At 30.7% G+C, this 21732-nt stretch overlaps 1 protein-coding gene across 4 annotated transcripts in view; it reads right to left on the reverse strand.

Annotated features, from left to right (window-relative positions):
* LOC114342354 (solute carrier family 15 member 1-like) overlaps positions 1 to 21732 on the reverse strand; it is a 148809-nt gene that overhangs the window by 21336 nt on the left and 105741 nt on the right. For 2 of the 4 annotated variants that reach the window (XM_050658483.1, XM_050658481.1), the window contains one exon: positions 20505 to 20633. The exons of the other annotated variants lie outside the window; for them this stretch is intronic. In XM_050658483.1, the coding sequence (XP_050514440.1) occupies positions 20505 to 20633 (129 nt within the window). The remainder of the gene's footprint in view (positions 1 to 20504; positions 20634 to 21732) is intronic. 4 annotated transcript variants of the gene reach the window in all.

The following is a 21732-nucleotide window of genomic DNA, read 5'->3' on the forward strand; positions in this document are numbered from 1 at the left end:
TTGTAGATGGTCACTTACCATATATTTTTCAATGTTAAATATTAACGGCATCAATAGTCATATTGTATATAAAGATATTAATAATAAAACAGAAAAACGTCGTGTCTTTTTTAAGCAAATGGCTTTATCGTTGATGAAACATCATGTTTTTTGTAAAATTTTGTAAAGAAAGGCAAAAGTTGGATATGTGAGAGAAAATCTCACGCGCGACCACTCGTATAACAACCTTCCTAGCGACCAATGCCGGGTTAAATGGAACACCCTATATTTTATTTTAAATTCGAAATCCTGTTAACTTCTCCATCACAAAAATATAAAGGTTCGTTATGTTATACAGGGTATTTACAAAGTTATAACCAATTTTATATGAAAATCGTAACAAGTTCAACTCAGTGTACAAATAAAAATAACCAAAACAACAATGGTTTATTAATGCCATATTTTTTAACGTATTGTCAGAATTTTCAAGAATGGTCGATACTGCTAATTTTCTTTATATCAAATACAGGGTGATTCAAAACGCAAGTACATTATTTTCTCAGTAATTTTAAATAGAACACCCTGTATTTTATATCACTATTGAAAAGTACCATTACCGTACTTTAATTTTTAGATAACTTTCCCTATGTCTAAATTTATTAGCTTTCGAGATTTTTTCATTTTTCAATGGAACAGTAGCGTGGCCACCCAAATCACCAGAATTTAATAAGCTGGACTGATTTTTTTGGGGTTACGTTAATAATAAAGTTTATAAAATACCTCCAACAACAAGGGAGGAGATGAAAAATAGAATACAAGGTGTATTTCGATGTGTTAATTTACAAATGATCCGTAGAGTAAATAGCTCATTCAATGATCGTTTTTAGGCGTATAAATGTGTTAGGAGATAATTTTGAACACCTTATGTAATTAAATATTAAACATATTTTATTAAAAGTAGCTTCTAATTTTTTCAAACATGTTTTTTTGCAAAGTGTGTTACTGATAAATTTTATTTCGTTCTTTATTTGTTACATTGTTACATTTATATACAAAAGTAGTGTTTAATTGTCTTCACAAAATATTGTATTTTGTGTTTGTGTGTTTTTTGTAAAATTTATTACTAATTTTCTTTGTTTATTTGTTGCATTTACATAAAAATATAGTTTTTAATTGTTTCAAAAATGTTGCATGTAGCGGTTGTGTTTTTGTGTGTAAAATATATTATTACTAATAAATTATTTTTATTTCTTTATTTGCTACTTACATTGATTACTGGATTGATAATCGGTAATCTTCAATTGTCAATTCAGTCATGGCTTACTTAAAATTTAGATAAATTTAAACACCTAAAATAATTTGCTCTGAAAAATGAAAATATCTCGAAAACTAATAAATTTGGGCATAGGGAATGTTATATAAAAATTAAAGTACGTTAATGTTACTTTTCAATAATGATATAAAATATAGGGTGTTCCATTTAACATTACTGAGAAAATAATGTACTTGCGTTTTGACTCACCCTTTATTTGATATAAAGAAAATTAGCAATATCAATAATTCCTAAAAATTTTGACAATAAATACAAAAATATGGCATTAATAAACCATTGCTGTTGTGCTTATTTTTATTTATACAGGGAGTTGAACTTGTTACGATTTTCATACAAAATTGGTTATAACTTTGTAAATACCCTGTATAACATTACAAACCTTTATATTTTTGTGATGGAGTTGTGATGAAAGTTAACAGAATTTCGACTGTAAAATAAAATATAGGGTGATCTATTAAAAAAAAACATAAGTGAGGTCTGCCACTGTGTTATCGAACACCCTGTAACATTCTAACTAATTTTGTAATGTGAAGCTCAAAGGTGGCTAATATTTTTGTTTTTAACTTTTATTGCTATCTATTACTATAGCGGAGCTATTGAGCTTTACCCTACTAATCCATTACCCTGTATGAGGAAAAATGTGTCGAATTTGTTTGCCGTCAAGTTTGTACCAGTGTTTTAATTGGACCATATATATCTTTTTTTTTTCAATTAAAATTCAGCTAATTTACTTTGTCTATCACCTCCAACAATGTAGTTGTCTGATGAAATGAAATATTTTATTTTAAAATACTTAGTTTGACCTGTATATCATTATTCCGGGAATCGTTAAAAATAAATGCGTAATTCTGATAAAATAGTTTTTATCTTAACATATTTTTACAATATTTATGTTAAGCAATATATTATTTCCTATATAATACAATCTCATTCATTTGGTATTCACATTGCCATGCAACTGATAAAGTCTCTTCAAACCGTCTGATAATATTTATGTTTATTTTGTTTGATCCGACAATACAATAATGTTTCTATAAATCCATAACTTTAGTTTCAATGACCACCCTCATTTTGTCAAATTTACTGAATGTTTAGGGATTACTACACTACTCTACAAAATTAACGCACCATCTAACAAAATTTAGAAATATGCTTTATTGTCATGAAAAATTGTATAATTTTATCGACAAAGCTTATAAAAAGTCAAGAAAACAAAACAATAACAATCCAATTTACTAAGATTACATAAATCGTCAATATATTTACAATAATAATAATAATGAAGTTAAACAGAATTAATCAATTGCAAAATTTAAGTAAATTGCAAATGCATAGTCTACCTAGTAATTAATAAGTTTAAAAGTTAAGCTGCTGCATATGACACCCAAATATAGACAAAAAAATGATAATAAAAATACTACTTGTGCAAAGGGTACTGTAATTTCTTAGTTATTGATTAAGAAAATATTCTACTGAATAATATGGTCTTTCAGATAGGTAGGCTTTTGTCAGTTTACGGAATTTGGGGAAAGATGCTGCAGATTTAAGTTGTAGAGGGAGATGGTTGTAAAGTTTTTTTGCGGAATATAATATAGATTTCTTTACTAACTCAGAGGACGGGGTCGGCATATAGACGTCAAACGTAGAATTTCTCGTGAAGTAGTCATGATTAGGTCTTGGTGGAAAGACATGTAGATGTTTACGAATTAAGCAAACAGTTTCTAAAATATACGAAGATGGAAGGGTTAAAATTCTGTGATCTTTGAAGTAACTTCTGCAATGTGTTGTTCTTCTGAGGCCAAACAGATATCGAATTGCTCTTTTTTATAATTTGAAAATAACATCGAATTGGGCAGCTGTACCAGAACCCCAAAAAGGAAGACCATAACGAAGATGTGACTCGAAAAAAGAAAAATATGTTATTTTGGAAGATGCTAAATTGAGTTCATTCGAAACAGATCTTATAGCATAGCAAGCTGAGGATAGTTTCTTCCTTAACAAATCGATATGGTGGGACCATTTAAGGTTGCTGTCTAAAAAAATACCAAGAAATTTTACAGAATCAACGGTACTGATCTGGCTGTTATTAAGAGGTAAGGGTTGAAGGACTCCTTTATAAGACAATGCTACTGTTTTATCTACGTTAAACGAGAGTAAATTAGAGTCAGACCAGGTTTTTATTGTAAGTAGATCAGAAGTTATAGTAGCATGAAGAGTTGCAATATTTAAGTTGCTCCAAGTGATACTGGTATCATCAGCAAAAAGAAAGACTTTTCCATCGATTTTTAAACTAGTGATGTCATTAGTAAAGATAAGGAAAAGTAGAGGACCCAATACTGAACCTTGAGGTACCCCACATACAATGTTTTTGAGACTAGAGTCTGTATCATTTGCTCTAACCAGTTGTTTCCTATCATCCAAGTAAGATTGGAACCAATCTAAAGAAATACCTCGAATTCCGTAGAAATTTAGTTTTCTTATCAAAATGTTATGATTTACACAATCAGAAGCTTTGGCGTAGTCACAAAAAACGGTGGCAGTGTGAAGATTATTGTTCAGTGCTTGATAAACCTCATGTAGTACAGAAAAGGTGGCATCAGTGGTGCATTTATTATTTAGAAAGCCGAACTGATTTTGTGATAAAATGTTGTTTACAACTAGAAAGGACATAAGTCGGGCTTTTATGATAAAAAAGATCAAGGCAGGTTTTGTTTATATTTGATTCAGAGTTGGACCACCATCTCCATATAGCTATTTCAGCATCCTTATGCCTCATCGGTGAAGCTCAGAAGTCTCAACTCTGAAGGAAATACAAACAATTCTGCCAATTTAAGGCAAACCAACGCAATGCAATGAACCCACTTCTGAGACGCAATTCAGCGACATCTCTCGTATTACGAGGAAAACAACGAAAAGCCCCAGATGCAAAGTTTACTACCTTTTAAACAATTAGAATAATTGAAATAAAAATATAATAAACAATATTTTAAATCCAAGACTTTTCGTTAATAAACCGACGCTGCCAAGCCAAAACGGCATAAACGCCAAAATGACCACTTTTTAGTTAGCTGCACTAAAAAATAGGATTTTAATTTTCGCACCAGACAGTCAACGCGGAATAACCGCAGAAAAAGTGAAATAGGTGTAATATAGGTTTAAAATTTTTATAAACGCCAGTCTAGTCACGCACGTGAACACCGACGTGAACACCGATTGACATAATCGCCAGTGCCCGTAAGATTATCATTGTGTATATTTCGGTCCAGTAATAATAGTAAAGGTATGTATTTTTACAATTTTTATAAATAAGTAACATGGTATTATCTACCTTTGCAATATTTTCAATTTGTATTGATTTTTGAAGCGTAAACACACTGAATTTCTTTAAAAACTATGAGGCGTTTATGCCAAAACCACATATTTACATCGTGGTTGACACAAGTGCCATTCCTCAATGGTATTCTTATGCAGCTTTCTTATTTAAAAATTGCGCAAATAAAAAGTTTATTTTAAAATATTCTATTGTAACTTTGTACTAGTTTGATGAACAATTCATTTTGTATTACAGCATAGAGTTCAAATCAATTTTATATAGCTAAAAATGGCGATCGATTTTTAGCGTTTATGCCATTTTTTTGTTGCACATGAATAGCAGAAGTCAAAAAATAATGGCCTTACTAAATGAAAATAAAACATATACCGAATCAGTACAAAATGATATACTGACTGACAATAATCCCCCTATATTTCCCTTTGAGGTTTATGACATTTATAATGCCAACATTGCAGAAGCTTTTAGCAATGACATTATCATCTTTAAGGAACCACCAGACGTTGCAGTAGAAGAAAAAATATTTAGTCACGATCTCACATCATGTTTCAACTTAGCAGCAGATAATGGTTTGGATGCCGGTATAAGTAGTGATCAAAATAAGGAAAATACAAGCAATCAAATTAATACGGATGTTGAACCAAATATTGACAGTGATTATGAATTAGAATCCACTACTTATTATTAGATATCCACTTTTATGTATTTCATATTTACTTTTAAGTATTTCATCCTAGCACCAAAACATGTTTAAAGAATTTAAGGTTTTGTTTTTAACTTAGAATGTATTTTTGATTAATAAAAAATAAACCCTATCAAAAATCTTCGTAAATTCATCATCTTTCTTGTTGGCATAAACGACAATTTTTGATTTTCGTTTCTTTTTTCATTAATGGCATATATCCCTTTTAAGCGCCATATTGACTAACTTTACAACGATGCGATCGACACAAACGCCAGAGGTAAGTTTGGCATATTCACCAATGTTATATCTTGATTGGACATAAGCGCCATTTTATAGTTTTTAATTTATTTCAGACAGTATTTTCAGCCACATTAATGTTCACAATATATTAAAATTTGAAAAAAAAATCACCAATTTTTTTCAATCACTGTGCAGATAAGCGTAATTGGTAAAAATAAAAATAATCAGTTTTTTGTGTTTCCTGAAAAATCAAGTTAATGTCGTTTATGCCGTTTTGGCTTGACAGCGTCGAAACTGCTTTCTGGCTGCATCCCATATCTCCGGATTTTACAATATATAATCACAAGAGACGACGAAAGTAGGAGAAAGCAAATAGAGGACGCTTAGGCCACGCATTTACCTTCCCTTCGTCAAGGAAAAGGACCGAAAGGCAGTTTCTAAATACTCAAACTGAGTAAAAATGAGTTTATGAGTCTCTCAATAATTTTAGAGAGTACCAGTAGTAGTGCAATAGGTCTATAATTGCAGGTATTAGATATTTCACCACCCTTATGAAGAGAAATAATTATGGCTGTCTTCAGGCACTCTGGAAATTTACCTTTCTCAAAGGAATCATTAATTAGTGAGATGAGGACTTCTAACATATTTTCTGGGAGATTAGAAAACATTTTTATCGATAGACCATCAGTACTACAGGAGGATTTTCTTTTGATACTATTGATTGTTTGGATCAGTTCAGATTTATCGACTGGTTTTATAAAGAATGAATTCGAGACCTTTCTTGAATTAGGGAGATAAGCAATGGGATCTTGTTGTGGCAAAATAGTTGATTTAATATGTTTACTCACATTAACAAAGTATTCATTTAGATTTTCAGGGTCTGGAAGGGAAATTGTTTTAGCAATGTGGGTTTTATTTCGAAGATCGTTTATTATGGACCAAGTTTCTTTTGCAACACTTTTTGAGCTTCCCAAACGGTTATGGTAGTAGTTTTTTTAGCTGATTTTATAAGTTTAAGATAGGTTGCCCTGTACTTTGTGATATATTCAGTGATAGAGACGTTGGTAGTAAATTTCCTGATATAGAGAAGAGAACGCATATTCTTGGAAGATATTCGGATACCGTTAGTAGTCCAGGGTTTGCGATGTTTTAGCTTAATTGCAATTAAAGGAAATGCTTTATTGAAGATACAGACAAGCTTATCCAAAAAAGCACTGAAATTATTATCCACGTCCATAGCAGGAAAGCGCCACTCAGAGGTTAAGCATACATTTTGGAAATTACGAAAGTTCCGGGTGGAAAAAATCCTGCCTAAACGTCGGGTTTTCGAGGAGGGTTTGCTCAAGATATTAAACTTCGTATAAACTGCTTCATGATCAGATAGTCCAGCATTAATAATTGTAGAGTGGACATCAAGGGGTGAAAAATCTGAGACAGTATAATCAATTATGGTAGGTGAAATTTTTGTAATCCTTGTAGGAGAATTAACGTGCATTGTTAGACCATATGATTCAAATATGTTGACTAAGGATATTTGTGTAGCACTAGCAGCAACATAATCAATGTTAAAAGTCCCCGCATAAAATGTTTCTACTTTTATGGGGCAGGTCATCTAACAAATTTAGCAGGTTCTGAAAAAAGAGTTCCACGGAAAAGTTAGGTGATCTATAAATGCAAATAATATAAAGATTAAGATTCTTATTGTAAATTAACGAAAACTCAAAGAAGGCTTCACTTAGCAGAAAGTCATATTTTGTTACCGAAGAAAAATCATTGCTCGTAGATAGAATTAGGGTGCCTCCGTAAGCTGAGCTTGGACGATCATACCTAGCAATAGTGGTGTATTTTTCTACAAAAAAAGGCTCGTTGACTTCAAGTCAGTGCTCTGTAACCGCAACTACCGGCGGAGACCCTAATTCCTCTAGGAACAAAAATAATTCATCAGTTTTTTATCTTATAGAACGAATATTAATCAGAACCATGCTAAAGTTGTTATCACTAAAACAATTTGAGGATTCTAGTCCCTCAGAACACGTCGTGATGTTTAAAATTTCGTTTTGGAGAGGCAGCGGAATAGTAATTTCGGTGACATTCCCTTGATTTTTGCAGGTGTATAATTCTTTCAGAAGTGAGAAAGGATCTGTAAGCATCAAGATCAGCTTTCACCTCATCTGGAACAATCTCATAGGCATTGTTAAATTCCAGCAGAATTCGTCGTAGATCTTCAGTCTTAGTGGGAAGTCCCTCGGAAGCAAAAAAGAGTTTAACGCTTGTATTGGTATTTCCATCGTAAAACACTGAAGCTGGTGGTCGTGTAGATAAGCAAGATGAAGTTTAATGGCTTTTAAGATATCCGGTTCCCTTAATCTGGCTAGAAGATATCGACTATTCGAGTTATTGGTTAATCTAACTCGTGGTGGGGTCAAAGGATCAGATTTATCGAAGGTTCTAAAGTATCCTTCTTAATGCAATTTACAGGCGAATGGAACGGATTCTTAGATTTACAAACTTCGATGGCCTGCTTGTCTGTACGTATGTTTGTGTTTTCTACTTCATCTTTGTTCTTGCGAGGATTGGTAATTGGATTTTCCAAGGTGACAGGACTTCTGAGATTATTCGGATTCTTATGTGACTCAGATGAAAGCGTTGGTTCAGAATTGTAAGAATCTATAGATCACTTGATGTTAACACCAGTTGGCCAAATTTCCTTATTAAATAATAGGTTAATAGCTGTTCTAGATTTTATACCTATTTTGAACGAAGAGCCAGTTGTTGTGTCGGCATCTTTAAGGAGTGCGTAACATTTAATATATTCCTTAATGCCTAGCTTCTCTTTGATATAGTGAACAACTTGTATAGATGTATACGTTGTTGTCAAGTTACTAATAACTACAAAGTGACATTTATCTTCTGTAATTTTTGGCTTTTGCTCTGGACTTGGTTAGAGATGTCGGGGCTCTTCAGTTTGAGTACTTGCGGTGGCATAAGATGTATTTTTCTTCAATATCTGTTTTTTAGTTGGTATAGTAGATAGATTTTTTGTAAGACTGCTCATTTGATTTGAAATTTCACCGATATTTGAAGATAGCCTTTCTAATCCCAACTTAATCTCAGTTGAATTTGTGTCTTGGATTTCAACCTTGATAGTCTCATCTGAAGTTTGACGCTTTTATTCTGAACTGTTAAATACCTCTTATTATTTCTCATTAGGTTCTATTTCCAAGGAATTGCTGTACCAATGTTTTCTGATAAATGTTAACGTTTTTACCATATAGGGGTGTAAAAGTAATGGTATTTTTTTCATCATATTTTGCAATAGCCTGTACAATTTATTAGAAACAAACTCTACACATTATTAGTATTGCGAGATAGCTTCATCTTTTCTCAATATTCGGTGAAAAAACCATCGCAATATCTCTATTATCAATAAAGAAAATTATGTTCAAAGCATAATCGGATTTTGTTGAATTATAATACTCATTAAAGTAAGTCTTTAGCTGGCTATAAAAAATAAAAAATTTACAAGACAAGTTTAAACTGATATACTAAATTCGCTCTCCCAAGATTCACTTTGACACATTCGGAATAGGAAACATACAACACAAAAATTCCTACCTGACACTGTTATTTAACTGCTCAAAACAACTTAATCTTTCATTAAAAAAAGAAGAATTATTAGAAATAGTGGGAGTGTACCTATACTATTCTCATAAAATTTTGTGGAGTTTATTTCTACAAAATATTTTTATTTTGTACAATAAATAATTTTCTCATTTGTTATCAATTCATTATATTAGTGTAAATAAATAATTATTTATTGGCGTAAGGTTTATGGTTTTTTGAAGTTATACTTCTTTAGGCACGGGGGTAAAATTATGATTTTACTGCGCGCATGCGCACACCGACAGTATGGTAAAAACGTTATACGGGATCTGATTAGGTGTTAAAATCATCTGTCAATAATCAATATGGAGATTTTGGATAAACAAATTAATGATGTGTATATTAGTTTTTATTGTTGTGATGGCAGAGAAAGATGTTTATAATTGTAGTGACTTTTTAAATAGTTTTTAAAAGCGACAGGTACGTAATAATAATTGTAAATGTTTCATGTTTCAGTGTCCTAATAAAAAATTTCATAGGTACCTACCTACCTATTTGGAAAATTTAAAAAGAACCTACCAAAATATTATGTAATGCTTTGATTTACATATAAAAATTATAATTTGATTACGATCAAAATTTCTATCAATATTCACCTTTCAATTCAAAATTTCAATTCAAAATCAAAATAATTTGATTAAATTCAGAACTGTCAAAAGTTGAATCCGTTTAGTTAGTTGATCTTCGCAAATGATGACGCGTGGTCTCCGTGAGTAAAAGTTAAAGGTGAATGAATTACAATAATAACTGCGGTGATAAGCGGGTTCGAACCCCAATAGAAACTTTTGTTTTTTTATTTTTTTTTATACATTTTATGATTGTAAGTAGATTTACTATATAATTGTTTTTCAGAAAATACGTATTAAGTTAAAAATTTTTCCGACAATTATTATTGTTTAGAAAACATTTGTGACATTTTTCAATGTGTTTGTGTGCCTTTTATTCTTTTATTATTTTAATTTTTGGCACTGTTTTAAAAAATTTTTGAGAAGTAGTATAAATTAATTTAATATTTAAATAACATATAAATAAACTGTTTAAAGTATATTAATTTCGTTGAAATCATATAATAGAAGTATAACTTCTTACGTGCTTACAAAGTACACACATTCTTTTTTTATTTGTGGCTTTAGCACTTAGCTATTTAGCCAGATACATGCTGATAATAATAATTAATACTAATACAAAAAGCCAACTATTAAAGTTAATAAAAATTGAAAAATACGTATTATTCTAATTTACTTAATACTAAATAAAAAAGTGTCTATCTATACCTACTATTAATTGCTATTGCAAACAGGCCATTAGAGTCAAAGAAAAGAAAAAAAAAAAAAAAAAAAGAAAAAAAAAACCTCTTAAGAACTCATAAAACGATATCGATCAGAGACCTATCAAGGTTGTGTTTAAGACATTACTATAAATAGGGAAAACGAGGGTACATAAAACAATTGGGTTAAAACAAAGTTTTAACTTTGGGTTAAAACAATTGGGTTAATGAAAGATAAAGTTTTTCAATCCTAATAGCAACATTAATAATATTGAAAAACATTAAAAATATTACTAAAAGATTTTTAAATTGAAAACTTAATGGTACATTTCCCTGGTGACACCTCCAAGGCTTCTACAATTTGCAAGCCAAATGGATGCTGCAGTGAAGACAAAAGGAAAGGAATTCTACACTATGCAATTCACAACCCCCGTCTGCAGCTTGGTAAAGTTCCAACGGAAAATGCACCTAGTTACTGGTGCAGCTAGGTTATTGCAGCTTTAGCAATATAATCAATATGCTCATTATATTTTATACCAACATGAGATTTTACCCAAATAAAATTAGTAGTTTTATTTTTATTTTTAAGGTTGACAAGCATGTTCTTAATTTGGTAAATAAAAGGATTAGAATTATAACTGGGTAACTTTGAACTTTTGAGAGATAATAAAACTGAAAATGAATCGGATATTATTAAAACTGAATTATTGTTTAAAGTATCGAAATATATCAAGGATTCAAGATATATAAGGTTTATGTTATTCATGTCTGTTTACTATTAATAATATTCGTTAAAAACAGGTATGTTTGGTTGTGTAGTAATTTCCAGTCACGCCTAGCAACTGAAATTCCCAAAAAAGAAATTACTAACGTCACTAGACAGTTTTGTCTCAGAAAAGCGAATTGACTATGTTGCTTATTTAATCTTTTAAAATCCTAATACTTCAAGTCACGCAGTCTCTCCGGTACGGTTTCAATATGTAAACATTGAATGACGTTTAGTAAACGTCATTTTATTTTGTTATATCTTTTGAATTAGCTAATATCGATTTTAAAACATTTGTAGAAGTCCAAGGACGGTTTAAAAAGTGAGAAAACGTGATGAAATTGTAAAGAAAATACTAAAAACAACAATGTTATTGTCATATGTATACACACGGTTGTATTATATCTACTTCTTTCGATTTACGTCACTAAAACTGCGGCTAACTTCGGGTCTATTTACTTTTTTACGTTTTCCGTGAAAGCCATGCTCTTATAGTATTTTTACTACAAAAACGTTATTACGTAGGTGAAAATTTTTGACGTAAGAGAACTGTCAAAACATTAGAATGTGACTTTTCATTATTGCTATGTTTATTATAAACACGGAAATAATGAAAAGTCACATTCTAATGTTTTGACAGTTCTCTTACGTCAAAAATTTTGACCTACGTAATAACGTTTTTGTAGTAAAAATACTATAGCACTTGTTTAATCTAAATAATGGTATTTAGAAAGGTTCATTAAATTTATAATTACTAAAATGTATCGCATTAATGCACAAACTTGAATTTTCAACTTTATTGCAAAGAAAATGTTGAAAAATAGTTTTTACTATTTTAAGTAAACAATGTTTTAAAACTATTTTTAATTATAAACTTATTTTCTGTGTGTACGTCAATTTTCGATATTGTCAAAAATAGAGATATTCTTGAGCAAGGAGCACATTTTTTACACACTTCCCATACCACTAATAAAATTTGATACGTGATAGAAGACTGTAAAGATCTTCTTCCTTAGACCTTTACAAATATTTCAAAATCAAAAGTAGCCAAATCCATCCATATTTATAAAATAAAAAAAAATATAAAACAAAAAAAAAAGAGTCAGATAAAATTGGAGGGTGCCAAAAAAATTGAGAGAATCAGAAAAAAAATTGAGGTTGTCAGACAAAATTGGAAGGAGATACGATAAAATAGGAGAATGTCACAAAAAATTTAGTGCGGTGACTGTAGAAGGCAATAATTGATTTTATTCCCCGTCGAAAAGCGACGGATAAATTCAATAACTTTTTTTATTAGAAATAACCCGCATCAACCATAAAAGGTTATTAGCGGTGGTACAATACATATTTAATTAATATAATATGCAAACTATAGAGTTTTTACAAAGTTGATTTTAATTTATAATTGTTCTTAACGTTAGCACTCATATTTGGTTATAGATTTTAGTTCCTTTTAAAACCGAATGATTTTGTCACAATCACAGTCAAATGCACACTTAATATCACTTGGTAGTCCAGTAGCTTGTCTTTCCAGTTGATATAGTGGACAGTCTATAACAATCAAAATTTGTGGTAGGAATCAAAATGTTTTAAGTTATATTTTTTGTTGTTTTTAAAGTTTCTGTCTTGTAGATATACACTTTGTGGATTTATTTCTTTTATTAGAAGTTGAAGTGTTTCGATCTGTGTAAATAATCCTTGTATATTCCATATTATCCATTTATTGTTAATATTTATTTTATTGATTTTTTTTTAATTGGAGTTTCTTTGAGAAACATCTTCGGAGTTGTCATCATTTTCAATTTGTTTTAGATTTAGTTGACGACGTATTTTCTTCTTTATTCGTGTAATTGTAGACTTAATTCGTCTGTCTTCGAGTTTAAGCTAGATTTATTTGTACATATTGTTAATATTCCTGTTATGTTTTCCGTGTATTCTTGCGCGATATTGAATGGATTGGGGGAACCATGTGGATCATCCAGAAATCTGACTATCTCTGCATAGTTTAAATCAAACTGGGTTGAAGCTTCATCAATAAATTCCTTTGCAGGTTGGATAAGTGATTCTGTAGAAACTGTTTCTCCTGTTTTTGTATCAGATTTAGTGGCTCTTGGCTTTTTTATTGATATTGCTTTTGGTTTCGTAAAAACTACTTCTGTGTTTACTATCGGTGGTGTACTAAGTGGAGTCCATATTTCAGAATGAGAACGTGTCGGTCTAGTAATTTCTGTATGGAGTTCTTTGGACTCCATTACTTCACAAGTGTTTTCCATTTGATTCTGAACACAGTGATTTTTGTTTTCTGCTATTGCATTAAAGGAAAGAATAGAGTCTTGGTCAGTTTGGAATGTAATTATGGACGGGTTTGGCTGTATGGCCGTATTGGTACATGTTGAGGCTATATGACCAGATTGATGAAAGAGATAGCAGGTGAGTCCGTCAGAAAGAATGGCTTGGTAAGACGTATTATCGAAGTCAATGAGAATTGATTCAGGAATGACAAGATTGTCGACAGGTGTATAGTACACCTGCCTACGGAAGCTTAATACGTGACTATATTGAGGGTCTTGAATTCCCGCTCTTAAGAAAGATATCGGTGAAAGAAGATGAAAGCCCTTCTCAGCAAGATATTTTTCGACGATGTGATGAGGAATAGTCGGACAGACATTAGACAACAGTAACCTATTAGCAGGAGTGACTAATCTTCTCGCTCTAATAACATTGCCTCCTATTTAATCATATAGAGGCAAACACCTCTATATGATTCCGAAAATGACAAAGTCCTTCTGTCAAAGAAGTTTTCTATTTCTAGCCCCAAAAATATATAATCATATCCCCAGTGATATCAAAAATACTAAGAATGTTCCTCTATTTAAAAAGAAATTAAAATCATTTCTGATGGAACAAACAAGAAATTTTTGTTACATCATTATAGTAGCTTAAATTTACATACATTAAAAAACAAAAAAAAAATAAATGAAACTCTAGAGTCACTACAAATTTTTATACCTATATTTCAAATTTTATTTTGTTTTAAACTGATTTATTTTGCTTATTATTTTTATCATATTTAATAAAACATGCCTATATACACCATTCTTCAAAAATATTACTAACTAATTGAGCCATACATAATTGTTTTAAAAAAAAATTAATTATTCGTGCTTTATTGTTAAACTAAGTATTTATTTTATTGTTTTCATTATATTATTTATTCTACGTATCATATTTACTAAAACATAACTGTGTATTTACAAAAAAAACGTACCTATCTATTTATTGTATTATATTATATTGTATTATGTTGCTATTTATGTTATTTATGTTATTTACGTTAGTATGTTATTATTTATTATTTTATATCCTATTTACCGAAACAGGTGTATCCACACCTCTCGGAGACCTTCGGGATTTATTCACTTTATATGTAAATATCTAAAAAGATTGTACCTATTATTGTTGAATAAATTATTATTATTATTTTTATTCCTCCGTGGTCTGTTAAAAAATTGTTAACAACTTATTTCCTGGAGAGGTAGATGCAGATTCTGCCGTTAGAAATTCGCGGTGAAAAGAGCACATTTTTGGTCTGTACTAGTGATCCTATTGCTGTAACGTAGTCTTTTAATTTTAGTGTGTCTACTGCTGGTATAATAATGGCTTGTTCTTTGGCAGGGAATGTAGCTGATTTCTGTTGGGTAATTGTAGAGTAAGATGGTGTTTGTTGATCGGGTAACATTCGAGGACCCCTGTAGCCGGAAGTACCAGCCATCGGATAAAATTTTGAAATACTTTTTATTTAAATTTTCTTATTTCGAGTACGACTCTGTTAATCACAAAGTATTTAACTTGTCGAAGATAAGCTAAAAAACAAGTTTTTGTTAATCGCTTTCAAATTTACAAAACTGTATGACTGGATTGAAATTCGTAATTCTGTAAGATTTTGATGAAACCGTAAATACCGGTTGTCCACTTATATTTTCCCCCATTTTAACTGCCTATAACTTCTAAACGACTCAAGATAGAAACATGCGGTTTTAGCTGAAATGTTTTGTTTTAGTAAAAGTTTGGTTTGAATGGATTGAATTTTTTTATACCGCTTTTAAATAAAAATTGCGCATTTTTGAAAAAAAAACTTTGTTGACTTTTTTAATGAGACACCCAGTATATTTTTTTGTAAATTGAAAGAACGATCAATTGCCTATCCAGCGATATAAAGTTTTTTAAAATCGGTTGCTAAATGACTGAGCAATTAATTTTTAAAATGAGAGATGCAATGTGGAAATCATATAACATAATATCAATTTGCTTAGTTATGTTATTTAGTTATGTGATATACACGTTGCACCTCTCATTTTAAAAATTTATTACTCAGTCATTTGACAACCAGTTTTAAAAAACTTTGTATCGCTGGGTAGGTAAATGACCGTTCTTTCAATTTACAAAAAATATACCGAGTGTTCCATTAAAAAAAGTTAACAAAGTTTTTTCAAAATTCGGCCATTTTTTTTTAATTGACAGCGATATAAAAAAACTCAATCCATTCAGACAAAACTTTTGCTAATAAAACATTTCAGCGAAAACCGCATATTTCTATCTTGAGCCGTTTAGAATTTATAGGCACTTAAAATGGGGGAAAATATAAGTGGACACCCGGTATATTGATAAAAGTACTAACGGCAATCAAATCACCACTAATAACTAAACTACTGGTTATGTTTCTTTTAATTAATTTATAGATTTACTATAAAAAATGATGAAAAACTTGGAGACTAAATTTAGGTGTACTTAATTAATTAAGTTCAGGACCGCACTCCGATTGAATAAATGTTTTGCTGCTTTGAGTATGTTAGTTGACATGGACCGTATTTCAAGAAATTTGAGCCGCGATGATATGTTCAGGCAATTACTTTAGTTGATGTAGGATTAAGTTATCGTAAAGTACGCTTGAGGTTTAGAGTATGTCATACTACAATATCATAAGTCGTCCAATGTTTTCGAGAAACAAACAACCATACGAGACGGCCGGGACAGGCAAGATAAGGAGACACAACACAACGCCAACATCAGGTTTATCAGGCTTTGTGATCTAAGAGAACGTTGGATTACAATAATACATATACAAATACAAGGTACTGTAATTCCCTGGAAATAGATCTACAATTTGACAAAAAAAAACAAACCCAATGAAATTGACCTAACAATTTTGTTATTTCATTATTTCTCTGGGCTAATTAGCAAAATACAAGGAAAAGTTATTTATCAGCAATTTTATTGCTGGAATCGAATATAGGTATGCAAAGTCCGCAAATAGTGTGCTACTTTTTTTATAAACAAAATGGCGCCAGAAAATCGTGTTTTTTTCAATTTCTGCTCTATAACTCCAAAGATTTTAACTTTACACCAAAAACACCAAAAAAAAATTCACCGTAATTAAATTCTGCATAGAGACGTGTTTTTCCCGATTTTCTTAGACGAAAATTTTCCCCGGAAATGCGGGTTTTTCCAACAAAATCTTTAATTTTCAACTAAAATTTTAGATATTTAATTGTTTATCAATTTTTAAACAACTTGGTAATATAAAAGCTCTTTTGGTATAGATAATAATTCCAGAAGCCGATGGAAATTAAAAACAGTTTAGCAACAATTGAATTGTTAATTAAAAATTTACGGTCGCTATAATAACCACAATAAATATGATACATAAGAATAACTATGATTTTTGTATAAAAAGACACTGTATCTATCTAATATACTTTATAGAATTAAAATTGGACTATTTAAGCGGCCTCAGGAATATTTTAAAATTATAAACAATTATTTGGCTTATAAACAATAATTATAATATCTCGGGAAATATTCAATTAAATTAAATCGTGAAATCGATATTGGAAAAAAAGTGGCAGGATGATTCTTTTAAAAGAAAAAACGTTTAATTGTAATAAGTGGTTCCTGAGAAACAACTGGTCAAAATTGAAAGGCATTTACGGCAAAGATACAAATAATAGGATCATAATTTTCAGACCATCGCCTTTTTAGTTTTGCCCTCTTTCTCCACACGAATTTTCATATCTTTAAAGTACCCATATCATATATTATTATAATAAAAACTATCTATATTACGAGTGAAAATTGCCAAAAATAGCAAAATTTCAATCAAAAATTAGGTTGGAGAAAATGTAATCTCAAAGTTCAAAATCGGTATACGTTAAAAAATGCATTTTCTCGGCTTTCCATGGAGCAATTTTTTTCATTCTTTTTTTGTTCCCAAGTAACTCGAGTAGAGCCATCTAACTAACGCATTATTAAATGTCAAACTTGCTTTTGTTTTGTTATAAGAGATTAATTTTTTTATAGGAAAAGAAAACTACATATTTTTCCATTTGTAGACTTTTTTTAGGTAAACTTACTACAAGTGTACCTTTTACCGTTAAAAACACAAATCTTCTCATTTGAAAGCTGTATAGTTATTTAAACAATCTTTATTTAAACAAATTAAAAAATTTTGTTATAATGAATAAATTAATTTATTATAACAAAATAAAAGCAAGTTTGACATTTAATAATGCGTTAGTTCGATGGCTATACTCGAGTTATTAGGGAACAAAAAAAGAATGAAGGAAATTTCTCCATGGAAAGCCGAGAAAATGCATTTTTTTAAGGTATACCGATTTTGAACTTTGAGATTACATTTTCTCCAACCAAATTTTTGATTGGAATTTTGCTATTTTTGGCAATTTTCACTAGTAATATCGATAGTTTTTATTATAATAAAATATGTTATGAGTATTTTAAAGATATAAAAATTAGTGTGAAGGAAGAGGACAAAAATAAAAAGGTGATGGTTCGAAAATTATGATCCTGTTGTTTATATTTTTGCCGTAAATGCCGGTCAAATTTGACCGATTGTATCTCAGGAACCACTCATCATAAATAAACTTTTTTTCTTTTAAAAGAAGCGTCCTGCCGCTTTTTTTCCAATACCGTTTTCAGGATTTAATTTAGTTTAATATTTACCGAGATATTCTATTTGTTTATAAGTCTAACAATTGTTTATAATTTTAAAATATTCCTGAGGCCGCTTAAATAGTTCAGTTTCAATACTGTAAAGTACATCAGATTGGTACAGTGTCTTTTTATTAAAAATCATAGTTATTCTTATGTATCATAATTATTGTGGGTATTATAGCAACCATACCTTTTTAATTAATAATTCAATTGTTGCTAAACTGTTCATTTAATTTCTATCGGCTTCTGGAATTAGAATCTATACGAATAGATCTTTTATATTGACAAGTTATTTAATTTATTGATAAACAATTACTTATTTTAAATTTTAGTTGAAAATTAAAGATTTTGTTGGAAAAACCCGCATTTTCCGGGGAAATTTTCATCAAAGTTTATCGGGAAAAACATGTGTCTATGCAGATTTTAATTACGGTGTATTTTTATTTGGGTGCTTTTGGTGTAAAGTTAAAATCTTTGGAGTTATAGAGTAAAAATTGAAAAAACACGATTTTCAGGCGCCATTTTGTTTATAAAAAAAGTATTACACTATCTGGGGGCTTTGCATATCCATATTATTGATTTATACAATCATAAAGTTCGATTCCAGCAATAAAATTGCTGTTAAATAACTTTGCCCAAAAATGGCCTATTCTCCGATAATAATCTGCCCAGATATTATGTATTAAGATATGTAACAAAAACCAGTATATCTTTAACCCTTAACTATTGACATGCATGTTTCAGAACGTATATTCTGACATGCGGTATATCATACCGTTGATTAATCTCCTTTGTTTTTTTCAATATGAATTTGTCTTATCATTTGTTTTTTACATCAACTAAGGAATGATTCTTCACACTGCTGTAGAATAAAATACTGCCCCAAATAAAATAAATTTTATTTTTCCAAGAAAATTATGAACGTATGCATAATATAAAAAAAATGGTGGAGGTTCTTACAAAATTCTCTATAAACTGAATTACAAAAAAACTTGAGTATTGGTAACTAAAAAATAGTAAAATAATGATGATAGTAGTTAGATAGAATAACTAGAAAAACTTGCTGCCATACTAATGGCGAAAAAATTCACTGGAATGTTTTTAGCGGTAGAAACGTAAACACTGACATGCGGTACGCGATAACGCAAGAAAACTTTACGTCAACGTAGCTCAAAGGCTAAACCATACTAAAACTGCAACAGTTGATATCAGGTACAATTGAAGGGCTTAGTGTGAAAAAATGACAAGCCACACATGAGTTCAAAAAAAGTTAGTGTTATTCTTGGTTAAAGTAATAGTATAACAAGCCACTAACAAATTATCTCAGCCCTTTGTTAATAGATGGCTCGATAAATCTATGGTCACACTATTGCATAGGCCTAGTTTGTTCTAGTATCTACTCCACATAATGACAAGCCACATCAAAATGGCGAACATGGGCGGAAGCGATTCGGATAATTATTGAGTTCTGACGATTCTAGAAAGAAAAATAGCAAAGTTGACTTGCATTGACATTCGATGACAGTGACCGTGATTCTGATTATGTACAATCTAAAAGTGACACAAGTAGTGAAAATCCAGCGATATGTAATTTTTTTATAAATGTGGCTTGTCACATTATTACCATTCAAGTTTAATGTACTGGCTTATGACGTGGCTTTGTTATATTATTGCATTTGGTTGTAGGATAATGAACAAAGTCCGTCAATAAAAACCAAACACACCCGTCAAAAATTCCCACAAGTTGATGGAGACAAAGAAATAAACACTGTGTAACACCTATAGGGTTGAAACCACCCCGAACTCAGTCAATAACAAAAAATTCTGAATCTACATATTATCTAAAATTTGGGTATTTATTATTAATGGAATAATGTAACAAGTCAAATTTTTTTTAAATAAAGGCTATTTTTTCTCGAGTTTCAAGTAATTTGATTAATATTGTTGTCAACTATAGTCCCATAGGGCAAGGTGCATCGAAATATCTAAACATAAAATAAAATTGTAACTGGATTTTTTAATATTATTTTTAACATTCAAAGTCAAATATCTCACTTTTACCTTTTTGAGGCTTGTCATTGTTTCACATTAAGCCCTTCAATTACACACCACATGAAGGTACACAGACGGTGTTCTAGGAATCTAGTGTAAAACAAGTTTTACAACAAAATATATTTTTGATGCTTTGTGGGATACCGCATGCCAGTGGTTAAGGGTTAAATGGAAACTTACTTGTGTGAATGAAAATTCCAAGCCAGCGACTCCAAACATAATTTCGGCAACTGATATAAAAAAGTATTGTGGTAGTTGCCATAATATATTAACAGTATTAGGGATTGACATTGTAAATAATTTAACAAACTAAAAAGAGACAAGGTAATTAGTAGGTACGTTACCCAACGTGTGGATACAAATATTTGTCATACTTATATTACACGTTAGAGAAAGAAGGTCTATTCAGGAGAAGAATAGTAGAAAAAATATGTTGGAACATGAATGGAAGCCCTAATTCAATTTGGAGAAAAATGGCCAGGATTAGAGAGACTGCTATTGAAATACTTGGGAGAACGTCAGAAAAAAAAATTTGAGGATAAAGAGACTTGGTGGTTGTCAAACGAAGTACAAGGAAAAATAAAGAGAAGAGAAAATTATATAAAACGTGGCAAGAAACCAGATCCGACACAGATCTTCAAAACTATATGGTGGCGAAAAAGGAAGCGAAAGTAGCAGTAGCAAAAGCCAAAGCAGAAGCGTATTCAAACCTATACGATCAACTTGATACCACGGAAGGCGAAACGAAGATATATATAAAATAGCCAAACAGAGAGCAAAGAAAACAAAAGATTTTAATCAGATTAGATGTATCCGAGATGAAAATAATAAAATACTAGTTCACGAAAGGATGGCAAAGAGAGATGGAGAAAATACTTTGACAGCTTATTAAATGAAGAATTTGACAAACAGCCTGTAGAGTCAACGGAGACAGTAGCAGAAATGATCACCAAAATAACAAACAGGGAAGTGGCTCAAGCGCTTCAAAAAATAAAGAAAGGAAGAGCGGTAGGACCAGATAAAATTCCTGGGGAAGTATGGAGAGCATTGGAGAGACAGGAACAAGGTGGCTAGCAGGTCTATTTAATATAATTATGGAAGTTGGACAAATGCCATATGATGGGAAAAGCAGTATACTGGTACCTGTTTACAAAAACAAGGGAGACATACAACAATGCACAAACTACAGGGCTATAAAACTACTTAGCCACACCATGAAAATATGGGAGAAAGTAATTGATAGACGGATACGTGAAGAAACCGAAATATCCGATAATCAATTTGGCCTTATGCAGGGCAGATCAACAACAGATACAATTTTCATTGTAAGGCAACTGACGGAAAAATACAGGAATAAAGACACAAACGCTCATATGGTGTTCATTGATCTTGAGAAAGCATATGATAG

This window comes from Diabrotica virgifera, chromosome 8 (assembly GCF_917563875.1).
Source record: "Diabrotica virgifera virgifera chromosome 8, PGI_DIABVI_V3a".
Taxonomy (NCBI): domain Eukaryota; kingdom Metazoa; phylum Arthropoda; class Insecta; order Coleoptera; family Chrysomelidae; genus Diabrotica; species Diabrotica virgifera.